The sequence below is a fragment of the Momordica charantia genome, assembly GCF_013281855.1.
Source record: "Momordica charantia cultivar OHB3-1 chromosome 7 unlocalized genomic scaffold, Mcharantia_2.0 BLBB01000007.1, whole genome shotgun sequence".
Classification (NCBI taxonomy): domain Eukaryota; kingdom Viridiplantae; phylum Streptophyta; class Magnoliopsida; order Cucurbitales; family Cucurbitaceae; genus Momordica; species Momordica charantia.
This window is the reverse complement of record NW_028275165.1, coordinates 14,307,099-14,320,238: the sequence shown is the minus strand read 5'-3', so window position 1 is coordinate 14,320,238 and position 13,140 is coordinate 14,307,099. Positions and strand designations below refer to the sequence as shown.

Genomic DNA, 13,140 nt, shown 5'->3' with positions numbered 1-13,140 from the left:
ATTTTGGGGTTTGCTTTTGGAATCCCTAAATTTATGCACACTTTCACTCTCCTAAAAAAAACTTCCCAAATTTTTAGTTATCTCTTCCTCTTCTTCATTTGTCTTCTTTTCTTTCGCTTTTCACCATTGTTTCTAGCAAGCCGTCCCCTCGTCTTCTTCGTGCTCTCCGTTTTCTGTTTGCTAAGACCCCAACATATTGCAATAATAGCAAACTACCATCCGAGCAATCTCAGAATGATTAGTAATTCGCTGGCCCGCAACATCGACCAACGAAGCTAACTCATTCCAATCAACCTCGCCTATCGGAAGAAAGTAGAATTCTGGAGAACCAGAGCAAGCCACTAGACCCGAGGCTTCTGATAAAGCGACGCTTCCTCTTTTCGAGCCTAGGCCCAGAACTCCTTCACCGCTAGTTTCTGCTTCTATTAAGTAGAAAAAGACAAAGGATCACACAACAACAAGGCTTGGGCAGCCGTCATCCTAGCACACGCCTCCTGAACACCCTTCTGAATAGCACTCAGAGGGTGGGCCAAACGATGCAACACAGGTTTAAGGACTCTAAGATTATAGCAAAAGCTCACAACGGGCAAAACCTGTGGAAACGGTTTCCAAGAAGCCCGAATAGAAGGAAGGAACTGCATATCAACGACCCAATGGTAAAAAAACCTAAAGGAAGGCCTCCACCTCGGAATGGTAGAACCCACAGAAAACACAAGAGGGCAATGATTGAAAACACCCCACTCTCGAACCTGAACCTAAAAAACAGGTATGGAGTCAAACCAGGCCGAATTTACCAGAACAAGATCAAGTTGCTTCACGTAAACCATGGCCCAGACATACAAAGATCGACAAGATGAACCTGCAACAACGCCTCATTAAATCGCACCATTTCTGTCACATTCGGATTACCACCCAAACCTTCCGACGAAAGACAAGTAGCATTAAAATCACACATAACCACTCCAAAGCCAGAACACGACGAACAAATAGACACCAAAGACTCCCAAAGAGAAGCCTACTCGGAAGAGGTATTTGCTGCATACACACAAAGAACCTGAACTGAAGTCTAAGAGACTCCGTCGAGGACCACCCTATGCACAAACTGAGAAGAAAGAGCAAGTGGAGTAAAAACAAATCCCCTTAAATAATATGAAGAATAATTGCTCACACACTGCCAATGAGCTTGGAAAGGCCAAAAATTGAATTAAAATTACAGCGCAGAACCTGAGTTTTAACCAAATAATAGAACTCAGCACCACTCATAAACAAGCGGACCCCCCGACCCTTTGCGACGACATTCAAGCCCTGCACATTCCACAAACACCAACTAGACATGAGTAAGGGGAGGGGAAGAAGAACCTGCCTCATAATCAGAGAATCACCCAGTTGTTGTTTAGAACGTTTGGACACAACCGTAGTAAACCCCTCCTGATCATAATCTATAGGCTCATCAAAACCCCCAAAAGGCGGAGAAAAATCCCTCAACTTACAACCTTACCAATGTCAGCAGTTGTTACATCCACACAACTGTGTTGACAACACGTGTAAGTATACACGAATTGCCGGTTGTAGTACGTAATGAGGTTGTTTCCACAGGGATTTTTGGTTTAGATTTTAATGATAAAAGTAGATACCAATAAATAAAAAATATACAAAGCTTGGATATGGATATTATCTAGAAAAAGAAATAAAATAAAGTAATAACAACACGACAAAAACTTGCAAAGGATGATGGTATTGAAGCTGTAAGCACAAGAAAGGAGTAGCACAGAAAGCGATAACGGGGGAATAACAGATATGAAGAAGGCGGGGGAGATTTAGCATGCTTTCACAAGTTATCAACCTACCCTCTAGCATAGCTAACATTTATTAGTGCCCAGTTCAACTCGGTTCCCTTCCAAGGTACCCCAAACATGAGTAAATACACCTCCCGTAGCTAGTTACCCAAGGAATAAACCCAAACTATAAGCATGATTAGGGGACCCCATTCCTGAGTGTCCCTATAGCTATAGAAAAACATTAACCACAAGCAAAACAAATCAACACCTACAATCCCTCCAGGGACAATACAGAAGCTAGCAACACGAAACAGCAGCCAACAGTAGCGTGAAGATTAAGAAATAAACTCAAAATTGCTTAAAAACAAATGTAGCAGCTAGAGGTTCGGTCTCAAGTCGGTTACAACATGTAAATCTCCCTTACAATGGAGTTTAGCTCATAATGGGTAAAGAAAAAAAAATGGAAGAAGAAGAAATACAACCCATAGTAGAAAAATAGCTAAAAGACAGAGAAGAAGAAGTAGTCAGCTCGTTCCAGCAAGCGGACTTCCCCTTTCTGGTGTCAGCTCTCCTCTCGAAAATGGGTATATTTCGTTCCTTGGTCTTTTCACCTCTCAATTTTTGTCTTCCTTGGGATCTGCGTGTCTGCCGGCTTAGGCAATATTCCCTTTAAATATCGAGTCATGTTTTTAGCTAACCCGACTGGGGATTGTACGGACATAAGTGAATCCCGTGTTTTTGAATTAACTGTACGGACATTCATGCTCTGGCATCGCTATGCTCCAGCTTTTGTATGCTCTGCCTTGAAAATGCTTTGACCTTTCTTCTCTTCTTAGCTCTTCTTTAAAAACCTGTGCAAATGAACTACAAATATGAGAGTTTATGCTGTTTTTGGCCAAAGTTCTCAAGACTAAGGATATTTAGCTAAGAATTTACAATTAAACACTATTCATGCTAGTTATGACCTAAAATCGACACACTTTGGCATTTTAATGCATATTTTCACCCAAATAATCACCAGAATAACTCTCTTTTGGTGAGTTATCACACCTCCAAACTTAAAATCTTGCTTGTCCTCAAACAAGAACATGCATTTTAGCTCAGAAAACAAAAGAAGGCACCGGAAATCTGCATTTCAAGCAATTTAATCTTCTGCCTCAACCTTTCCTTCTCATAAAAAATGCATAGAACTTACATACTCTGCTAAGTACTTCAGCTGGAGCAAAAAAGTGCATGGAACTTAAGTTTGTTTGAACTCTAAAAGATGCTAATTTCTGCCCAACCTTAACTTCCTTCTACTTCTCAACCTCAAGTTATAACTTCTTCTAGGGATTCCTTTCTCAAGCCCCTTTTCCTAGCTTAAACCTTTAAACCTTGCACTACCAGCTTAGACATCTTAACCGTGGGCTACTAGCCCTTCCCAATCCTGCAGCCTCTTTATGTTCTGGACTTGGGCTACTAGCCCTTCCTTTATTGCGAGATTTGTTTTTATGGGCTTGGGGCGGGGAGGCAGCAGGGTTAGCAGCGAGTACCTGAGGGCTGGCGACAAGAAGAGGTGGCGGCAGAATCTCAGCTTCGGTCGGAGTGTGCTCTGAGCTGGAAGAATTGTGCTGGGCGGGGCTTTGCTCCTCCGACGCCTCTAGTGGGATAGCTTCAGTGGCCTCCTTGGAGTCGCCGCTCGACCCAGAGCTTGTCGAAAGCTCGAGCTTCAGCGCTCTCTTCCTATTTTCTCGGTGTTTGATTCTCGTCATTTGAGTTAGGGTTTTGGGAAAATAGGAGGTTTGTGGGGAACTTAAAAGGAGAAGGGGAGGTACGGTTATGGTGTAGAGTGGGGATAGAAGAATGAGAGAGAAAATAAAGAAAATACCTCCCACGAATTCCTTCCAATTAATGGAAATAAAATTTCCCCCCAAAACAAAAAATAAAATCCCCCGAAATCTCTAGCAATTATGATTTATGCCAAAAATTTGAAAGTTTTACTTACCTCTCTATTTGGGACACAAAATTTACTATAAATACCTTTCTGCATGTCTGCCACGCCTTGACGCTTTCACCTGCCTTGTCCTTTCGTGTCAGCGACGTCCGTCGTCACCACTACATGCCCTTTTTCGAAGGTTATCCACTCAACCTGATTTTTAATTACTTCTCCCCTAAAAACCAAAATGAAAGTAGATTAAAATTCAAAAAGACAGATAAAACAATTAAACATCTAAATTCCTAATTCAAAACTAGGGAGCAATAAAATAATTAATCATTAAATCCTACTCCCTTTATTCCGTTGTTGGTTTCTCAGTCTGTGGCAAAGTGGTGAGCTCCAGCATCTCTCACCATGCTTCCAACAAAAAAATGCTTCAGCCTCTGCCCAAAATTCTCTTACTGAATCCATCTTTTGTACTTTAACTGCTCCATGGGGAAATACATGCAAGACCAAAAATGGGCCTGACCATCTCGATTTGAGCTTCCCTAGGAAAAGTTGGAGTATTGAATTGAAAAGCAACACTTGTTGCCCTTTTTCGAACTTTCTAGGATTGATTCTTGCATCGTGCCAACGCTTCATCTTTTCTTTGTATAATTTAGCATTCTCATATGCGTCTCTGTGAAATTCCTCGAGCTCTAGCAATTGTAAGCGGTGAACATTCCCCTGATGCAGCATAATCCAGATTTAATTTCTTCACAGCCCAAAAGGCCTTATGCTCCAGCTCCAATTGGAGGTGGTAAGGTTTCCCAAAAACTAATTTGTATGGAGATGTGCCCAGAGGAGTCTTGAATGCCATGCGATAAGCCCACAACGATCATCCAACTTCATCGCCCAATCTCTTCTATCTGTGCTAACCACTTTTTTCAATATGCTCTTGATCTCTCTATTAGATATCTCAGCTTGCCCATTTGACTAGGGATGATAAGCTGTGGATACTTTGTGTCTAATGTTATACTTAGCAAGGAAAGATGTTATAGCCTTGTTGATGAAGTGGGAGCCTTCGTCATTGATCACAACTCTCGGTGCACCAAATCTCGTGAATATTTGCTCGTGGAGAAACTTTGCTACCACTTTAGCATCACTGTTGGCGCATGCCACTGCCTCGACCTATTTTCATACATAATAAACTGCCAATAAAATGAAGAGGTTTCCATTGGATGGAGGGAATGGTCTCATGAAGTCCATGTCCCATACATCAAAAAGCTCCACCTCTAAGATGTATGTGATAGGCATCTCTGACCTCTTGGAAATATTTCCAACTCTTTGACATTCATTGCAATGCTGAACTAGCTCATATGCATCCTTGAAAATTGTGGGCCAAAAATATTCGCTTTGGAAAACTTTTGCTGTTGTGCGCTACCCTCCAAAGTGGCAACCGTATGATGCTGAATGGCATTTAGCTAGCACCTGTAGTGTTTCAGCATTGGCAATGCATCTTCTGATCACTTTATCTTGGCCAATCCTATAGAAATATGGGTTATCCCACAAATAAAACTTACTCTCATACAAAAACCTTTTCAGCTGTTGCTTGTTCATGTCCGCTAGCAGAATTCCACTAGCAATATAGTTGGCTATATCTGCAAACCATGGTTCTTCATCTTCATCCTGAACTCCAATAGCCAACACTTGCTCATATGGAAAGGTCCCTCTAATTTTGGTCTCATTCTCGGAGCATTCTAGAGTAGGCAACTTGGACAAGTGGTCAGCAACCAAATTTTCTGTTCCTTTCTTGTCCTTTATCTCTATATTGAATTCTTGCAGTAGTAAAATCTAGTGGATGAGCCTTGGTTTAGCATCCTTCTTTGTCAGTAGATATTTCAGAGCAGCATGGTCCATATAAACAATCACCTTTTACCCTACTAGATACGCTCTGAATTTCTCAAATGCGAACACCACTACTAAAAGCTCTTTCCCTGTTGTAGTGTAATTAATCTGCGCCTCAATCAAAGTTTTGCTGGCGTAATAAATCGGATGCAACAACTTCCTTCTGTGTTGAGCAAGAACTGCTCCCACAGCATAGTCGATGGCATCACACATTAGTTCGAAAGTCTAATTCCAGTCTGGAGCTACTATTATTGGAGCATGTTTGAGGGCATACATCAGCGTATTGAAAGCCTGCAAACATTCAGATATGAAGTTAAATTATTTATCAATCTCAAGCAAAGAATAGAGAGGTAATTTAGAGACTTTTTAGTAATCTTTAATAAATCTATGATAAAAACCTGCATGCCCCAGAAACTGCGAATGCCCTTGACATTCACAGGTGGGGGCAATTTCTCTATTGCCTCTATCTTTGCCTTGTCTACTTCTATGCCCTTTCTGGAGACTCTATGCCCCAACACAATTCCTTCTTACACCATAATGTGACACTTCTCCCAGTTCAGGACTAAGTTTGTTTCTTCACATCTTTGCAACACCTTCTTCAGGTTGCCTCCATAAACACCTTTATCACTGATTCTACCAAGTCAGAAAAGATAGCCATCATGCACCTCTGGAACGTCGCTGGAGCATTACAAAGCCCGAATGGCATTTGCTTGAAAGCGAACATTTCGTAGGGACAAGTAAAAGTCGTCTTCTGCTGGTCTTGAGGAGCAATTATAATCTGATTATAACCACTGTAGCCATCTAAAAAACAGTAATACTCTTGACCTGCCAGCCTGTCCAACATTTGATCAATGAAGGGAAGAGGAAAGTGGCTCTTCTTTGTGGCTTTGTTCAGCTTGCGGTAAACCATACATATACGCCATCTAGATACTGTCCTCATGGGTATCAACTCATTCTTTACGTTCTCCACTACAGTCATGCCTCCTGATACGAATCCATTTGTGACCAATTACATATATCCAAGGAGCAATTATTACAAGAAAGACAAGGAAGATTCAAGAGGCTTTCACACTGCACCTTCAAAAGCTTGTTAATGCACAAGAACCAACAAAGAGTTTTGAGCCTGAATTTATTCATAATGTTACTTCAATGAGTCAAGAAGAGAATGGAGCAAAGATGGCACGGGAAAAGTTGTCTATTTTGAGAGATGGCACGGAGGACAAAAAAAGTGTGCAGATTCGTGAACAGGTGCCTTTGCAGATTGCACCTCTTTGGAGTTTGTGAAGTCAAAAGTTGTCAAACCATATCCAAATGTGAAGCGCCTCCTACAGCACATAGATAAGACCATTTGAAGCATGACTACGTTTTCTGATCCGCATTTAAGTGTCTAGAATGATGTGCAATCAAGTTTTAATTTGCATGTCTTATTTTCTACAATTTGCATTAAGTAGTATTTTGAAAAACTTTTGGTGTTCTTATGTTGAATGACCATTTGGCCTATTTAAAGGCTTGTAATGCTCTTGTTATGGATAACTTAAGATTAAAACATATTGAAATTCAAGAACTTTTGTTCCTTAACACTTTTGGTGTTGCTTCTTTCAAATCTTGCTTTAGGTTTGATGTTAAACCGATTCATTCGATTAGTCTCGATCAAGCTAATTCTGGAGTGAGTCGTCTTAGGATCTAGGAGTGACCATCGTAGATTCTAAGTCCGATCTAAGAGTGATTCATCTTCTAACCTTACTCTTGGTTGGAATCATTCGGTAAGTTAGTCGTTTTTGTGAATGTTTGCAAGGATCCTAGAAGAACCTCTAGCTTTGTAAACACGAGCAACCTTGGCGCTTATCACCTCCTTTCTTAGGCACACACTGCACTGGACTTATCCACTCGCTATCTGAAATTGGATATATGATTCTTGCATCCAACCACTTGATAATTTCTTTCATTACAACCTCTTTCATAGTCAGATTAAGTCTACGCTGGGGCTCTATAGAGTTCTTGTAGTCCTCCTCTAGCACTATCTTATAAATACAAAATCTGGGGCTCATCCCCTTGATATCAACAATAGTCCATCCAATTGCTCTCTGGTGTGCCTTGAGTACATTCAACAACATCTGTTCCTTTTCCAAGGGCAAGTCCTCTGCCATGATATTTGGCAATGTCTCTGATGAGCCCAGGTAAGCATCTTTTAGATGCTGCGACAATGTTTTAAGCTCTAGCACTGGTGGCTCTTCAATAGATGGCTTTTGTAATCTAAGTTCTGGGGTTGTGAGGTTTAAGGACTCATACATTCTTTTCACAAAGCCTACATTGGCATTCATGCAGTCAGACTGGGCATCTTCTAGTTCCTCTTCAGATGCGTCGGCAAAACTTTCAACGTCAACTACTTCTAGATGCTCCAGCATGGCTTCTATTTCCAACTCCTCCATTAGTGTTTCATCCAATATCTTTAATACTGAGCACTTTTTTGATTCAGCAGGAAATTTCATAGTCATGCACCGAGAATTTTACTTCTTGATCTTGCACACGCATTGTCAGCTCTCATTTGTGGACATCTACCAAAGCTCTCCCCATTGTAAGGAATGGTCTTCCAAGAATAATAGGAACCTCCTTATTTACATCATAATCCAAAATGATAAAATCAGTAGGGAAAATAAATTTATCTACTTGTACCAAAACATCTTCAATTTTTCCTTCTTGATGCGTAATGGATCGATCTGCCAACTTCAAGGTCACTATTGTGGGCCTTGCTTCCCCAATGCCCAACTTGTTGTAAATTGATAATGGCATGAGATTGATGCTGGCGCCCAAATCACATAAGGCAAGTCCTATCTGTTGTCTTCCAATTGAAAATGTTATGGTAAAACTTCCAGGATCTTTCATCTTTGTAGGAATTTTGCTCGTGAGTATGGTGCTACAAACCTTAGTCATTGCTACCGTCTCATACTATCCCCGCATTCTCTTTTTTATGAGTATCTCTTTCAGGAACCTCACATAATTTGGCATTTGTTCTAGAGCTTCCACCAACGGTATGTTCACATGCAGTTGCTTCAAGACGTCTAAAAACTTCTTAAATTGAACATTCTGCTCTTTCTTCTGCAACCGTTTAGGATATGGTGGCGCTAGCTTGTACTCTGCTGGAGCATTTTCATGCTCTGCCTGCTTTCTTTTCTCGGGTATTCTGTTCTGTGAAGACCCTGTCGCAGGTGCTCTAGCAATTACTGGATTAATTGATTGCTTGGATGTGTTCTGACCCTCATTTGGTATGCTCTGATGGAGTAGGTACGACTACTTCTGCTGGCTCACTGTCCTGTTCTGACTGAGGTTCTCCTTGGTCAACTTGAGCACGTTCCTTAATCAATGCTGGAGCATTCGGGTGTGTCGGAGGTAATGTTTTCCCACTTCGCAGAGTGAAGGCCTTGCATTGTTCCTTACCGTCTCTCTTTGGCACTTCTGTATCATTGGGCAATGCTCCAACTGGTCTACTCTTCAAATCCATAGCTAACTGGCCTATTTGCAACTCTAGGTTCCTCATTGATGCAGCCTGGCTTTGCACAGTGGCGTCATTATTGGCCATGTGTTGCTTCATCATTTTTTCCAATGATGCAAATGATCCTTCTGTTTACTTCTATGCTACCATTTGTCCTTGATTCGAAAACCAGTAGGATAACTTACTTTCTGTTGAAAAGTTGGAGCATTGGATGTTCCAGCGTTATGTCCTCCTTGATTGCCACTCCAACTAAAATTGGGGTGATTCCTCCAGTCAGGATTGTACGTATTCGAATATGGATTGTTTCTATTATGTTGCGGGTTCCCCGAATAATAAACTAACTCCGAATTTCTAGGGCAGTTGTTGTAATGGTGATCTCCCTCGCAGAAAGAACATGAAATCCCTTGAATTTGATTGACATTAGCCTTACCAGTTGACGCTCCAATTGAACTTTGTTGCGTCATACTTCTCATTACCAAGTCCGTCAGATTCTCAATCTTCGAATTTAATGCAATGTATGATTTAGACTCAACTAGCCCCTTACTTGAGTTTCCTTGAACAGCTCTAGGATCAGACCATGAGTGATTGTTTGATGATATTCTTTCTAAAATATTGAATGCTTCAGCATATAGTTTTGTTAGCAAAGCCCCATTTGCGGATGCATCAATTACTAAGCGTGTGGCATGATTCAGACCTTTGTAATGTGTTTCTATCTGTATGCATCTTGGAATCCCATGGTGCAGGCATCTCTGCAATAATCGCTTGAAACGCTCCCACGATTCACTGATTGATTCCCTAGCAAATTGCTGGAAATTGTTGATCTCACTACGATACTTAGCACTTTTGCTGGGTGGGAAATACTTCATCAAAAACTTCTCAGCCAAGTCATCCCAACTTGTAATAGATTCTGAAGGAAGGGACTCCAAGCATGTTCTAGCTTCATCTCTAAGTGAATATGGAAATAACTTAAGCCTCAACACTTCTTTGCTCAATCCTTCATCCTTGAATGAATTGCAAACTCCTATAAAGAATTTCAGATACTGATACGGGTCGTCAGTAGCATGTCCATGAAGCTGACCCACTGTCTGGAGCATCTGAAATATCACTAGTTTCAGCTCAAATTTGGAAGCTTCAATTTCTGGCTCCGTGATAACTAGGTTGAAAGTGTAGAATGTCGAGGCTGCATATGCTATGACTTCCCTATTGATGTCGTCTGCTAAGAGTACAGCGTTGAGAGGGGCATTGCTACATCAGGATTTGCAGCGACAGGAACCCCATCTACTATTTCCTCTATCCTCACATTCGGTCTTATAGGCACATTACACTGAACTAGCAGGTTCAGTCTGTCCATGTTGGCTACCGCTTGTTGTCGCCTCTACTCTCGTATATTTCTGCGGAAGGTACGCTCTATTTCGTGATCAAGAATATATTTTAATCCTTCGTAATCGTTCATGCACCTCGCAAAAGACCCAAACTATAGGCATGATTAGGGACCTCATTCCTGAGTATCCCTATAGTTATAGAAAATTGCTAACCACAAGCAAAACAAATCAACACCTACAAGCCCTCTCTGGTCAATACAGAAGCTAGTAACACGAAATAGCGGCCAACAGTAGCGTGAAGATTAAGAAATCAACTCAGAATTGCTTAAAAATAAATGTAGCAACTAGAGGTTCGATCTCTAGTCGATTACAACATTTAAATCCCCCCTACAATGGGGTTTAGCTCATAATGGGTAAAAAAAACAAAATGAAGAAGAAGATACAACCTATAGTAGAAAAATAGCTAAAAGACAGAGAAGAAGAAGCAGTCAGCTAGTTCCAGCAGGCGAACTTCCCTTTTCTAGCGTCAGCTCTCCTCCCGAAAATGGGTATATTATGTTCCTTGGTCTTTTCAGCTCTCAATTTTTGTCTTCCTTGGGATACGCGTGTCTGTCGGCTAGGGCAACATTCCCTTTAAATATCGGGTCCCGTTTTTAGGGCACCCGACTGGGGATTGTACGGACATAAGTGAATCCCGTGTTTTTGAATTAACTGTACGGACACTCATGCTCTGGCATCGCTATGTTCAAGCTTTTGTATGCTCTGCCTTGAAAATGCTTTGACTTTTCTTATCTAGTTCAGCACTTCCTTCTCTTCCTAGCTCTTCTTTAAAAATCTGTGCAAATGAACCATAAATATAAGAGTTTATGCTACTTTTGGCCAAAGTTCTCAAGACTAATGATATTTAGCTAAGAATTTGCAATTAAACACTATTCATGCTAGTTATGACCTAAAACCGACACACTTTGACATTTTAATGCACATTTTCACCCAAATAATCACCAGAATAACTCTCTTTTGGAGAGTTATCAACAGCATCCTCTATAACATCCTCACTAGACGCCAAAGTAGCAAAACAATTTCCACCCACAACAGGCCGAATCAATCCCGAAATCGAAACCATAGCCTCCTTATCTAGAACCACAAGCTCCCCAGTCGGAACAAGAGGAGCCGGCACTAGAGAAGCCAAAGAAGGCTCGTAGACTTTGGAGCCGACACCTGAGGAATCTTTAGAACACACACCTGTTTAGAAGTAACACGACAAGCCGCATCTGAGTTACCAAAAACACAACACTGAGAACAACGTCAATGCTACCGAGCATACTCAATAGAAATAGGAAATAAAACATCACACACTCGGACTTTAACATAAGCGGGAAAGAAGAAGCAGCCCACATCTCATTACATACCCTAGCAAAAGAAAGCCGACTACGCTCCTCCGTAGCCTTATCAAGCCATAGCAGGGTCCTAAGCACACTAGCAATAGTACTAAGACCCCGCGGTGTCCACAGCTCAAGCGGTATATTAGAAAAGTTAACTCAGACTAGCACGATATCAAAAGTAAAAGATTGAGGAACAATACCAGGCATCCACCAACGAAGAAATAGCGACTTGCCACCAATATGTCAGGGCCCATCAATCGTGAGATGTGTTATGCAAGAACTAGAATAGAATAAGCTCATTATCCAAAAAGGTAATAATCGGCTCCTCCACCCTTGTCAAATACGAGCCACCAACCGAGAAACAACTGTATACGGAGGACGAGAATCCAAAAATTGTCCCACTAGGGAATTGACCTAAAGTTTCTCGCCTTCACTGAAAACCTCATTCGACGGCACTGTAATTATCTCCCCATCCACAAGCATAAGGGGAAAACAATCAAGCACAGACGCCTCGAGGAAGAAGGACAGAAAAGGTGTGCCAAGATGGACGAGATGACGAGTCACCTAGAAAACCCTTCCTCTTTTCCGCAACATCACCACCAAAAGAAAGGGAAACCCCAACCCCCGAACCAATAGGAACAATCAAATTCTCGGACCTAGAAGGATCAGAACTAGTTCGAACCACTGCTGAACCAGAAGGAACCGCACTTGAACCAGCTCAAACCATTGTTGAATTGAATGGAACCAGACATAAACCGGATCGAACCACCTCTAAAGAGCGAAGTAGCCCTAAATCAGCACAAACCACCTCTAAAGTTGATCGTCAACCTACATCATCCGGCCCATGCAAAGTTGACCTAGGTTTGTTCCCCACCGCCAAACCGATTACGACGCTGCGAGACACCACAGTCGACACTGGAGAATGACACATCATTCTAAAAGGGCCACTGTCTTTAACCTACTTATGATCTTGCATGGCCATTACAAGATTATCAAAAAACGATCGACTATCGTACGGCACATCGGAACCTACCGGCCAAACTAACCATCGCCTGTGTTAGGTGAAATTTAATCCGACCAAGTTTGCCAAAAGCAGAGCACCGCTTGCCGTCCGTTTGAAAATTAAAATAAGCCAACTGAATCAACTGATCACCGTTGGCCGTCTGAAAATTAAGATCGAAGACTGCCTGCCAAAAACTTAAGCACTGAAAAAAAAATAGAAGAAATCCTTGAAACTGGAGCACTTTAAAAAAAAAAAAAAAGAAAACCCCGAGCACTGCCACAAATGCGCACTTATTTGGTCAACCTTGTTTTCATTTCTAAAAAAAAATCGGACGTGGCACCAATTGAGCGCCACGTCTGTAGG

The 13,140-nt window shown here is 41.5% G+C and overlaps 2 protein-coding genes across 2 annotated transcripts; both read right to left on the bottom strand.

Annotated features, from left to right (window-relative positions):
• Nucleotides 1-5,805: 5,805 nt before the first annotated feature.
• Nucleotides 5,806-8,075, bottom strand: LOC148210420 (uncharacterized). The gene is made up of 4 exons (XM_088126316.1): nucleotides 7,415-8,075; nucleotides 6,246-6,564; nucleotides 5,979-6,084; nucleotides 5,806-5,871 (listed from the first exon to the last, which is right to left on the bottom strand). The coding sequence occupies exons 1-4, from the start codon at nucleotides 8,073-8,075 to the stop codon at nucleotides 5,806-5,808; spliced, it is 1,152 nt and encodes a 383-aa protein (XP_087982442.1).
• A 46-nt stretch (nucleotides 8,076-8,121) lies between these two features.
• Nucleotides 8,122-8,511, bottom strand: LOC148210419 (uncharacterized). The gene has a single exon (XM_088126315.1). The coding sequence runs from the start codon at nucleotides 8,509-8,511 to the stop codon at nucleotides 8,122-8,124; it is 390 nt and encodes a 129-aa protein (XP_087982441.1).
• Between the last annotated feature and the right edge of the window lie 4,629 nt (nucleotides 8,512-13,140).

What these genes read in the sequence shown, in the direction of transcription:
- LOC148210420 (XM_088126316.1), bottom strand. Translation starts at nt 8,075, where the DNA reads ATGACTATGAAATTTCCTGCTGAATCAAAAAAGTGCTCAGTATTAAAG. An exon ending in GCTCCAGCGACGTTCCAGAG is followed by an intron (nt 6,085 to 6,245) that starts GTGCATGATGGC and finishes GTTGGGGCATAG; the next exon opens with AGTCTCCAGAAAGGGCATAG. An exon ending in GCAGTTTCTGGGGCATGCAG is followed by an intron (nt 5,872 to 5,978) that starts GTTTTTATCATA and finishes GAATGTTTGCAG; the next exon opens with GCTTTCAATACGCTGATGTA.
- LOC148210419 (XM_088126315.1), bottom strand. Translation starts at nt 8,511, where the DNA reads ATGACTAAGGTTTGTAGCACCATACTCACGAGCAAAATTCCTACAAAG.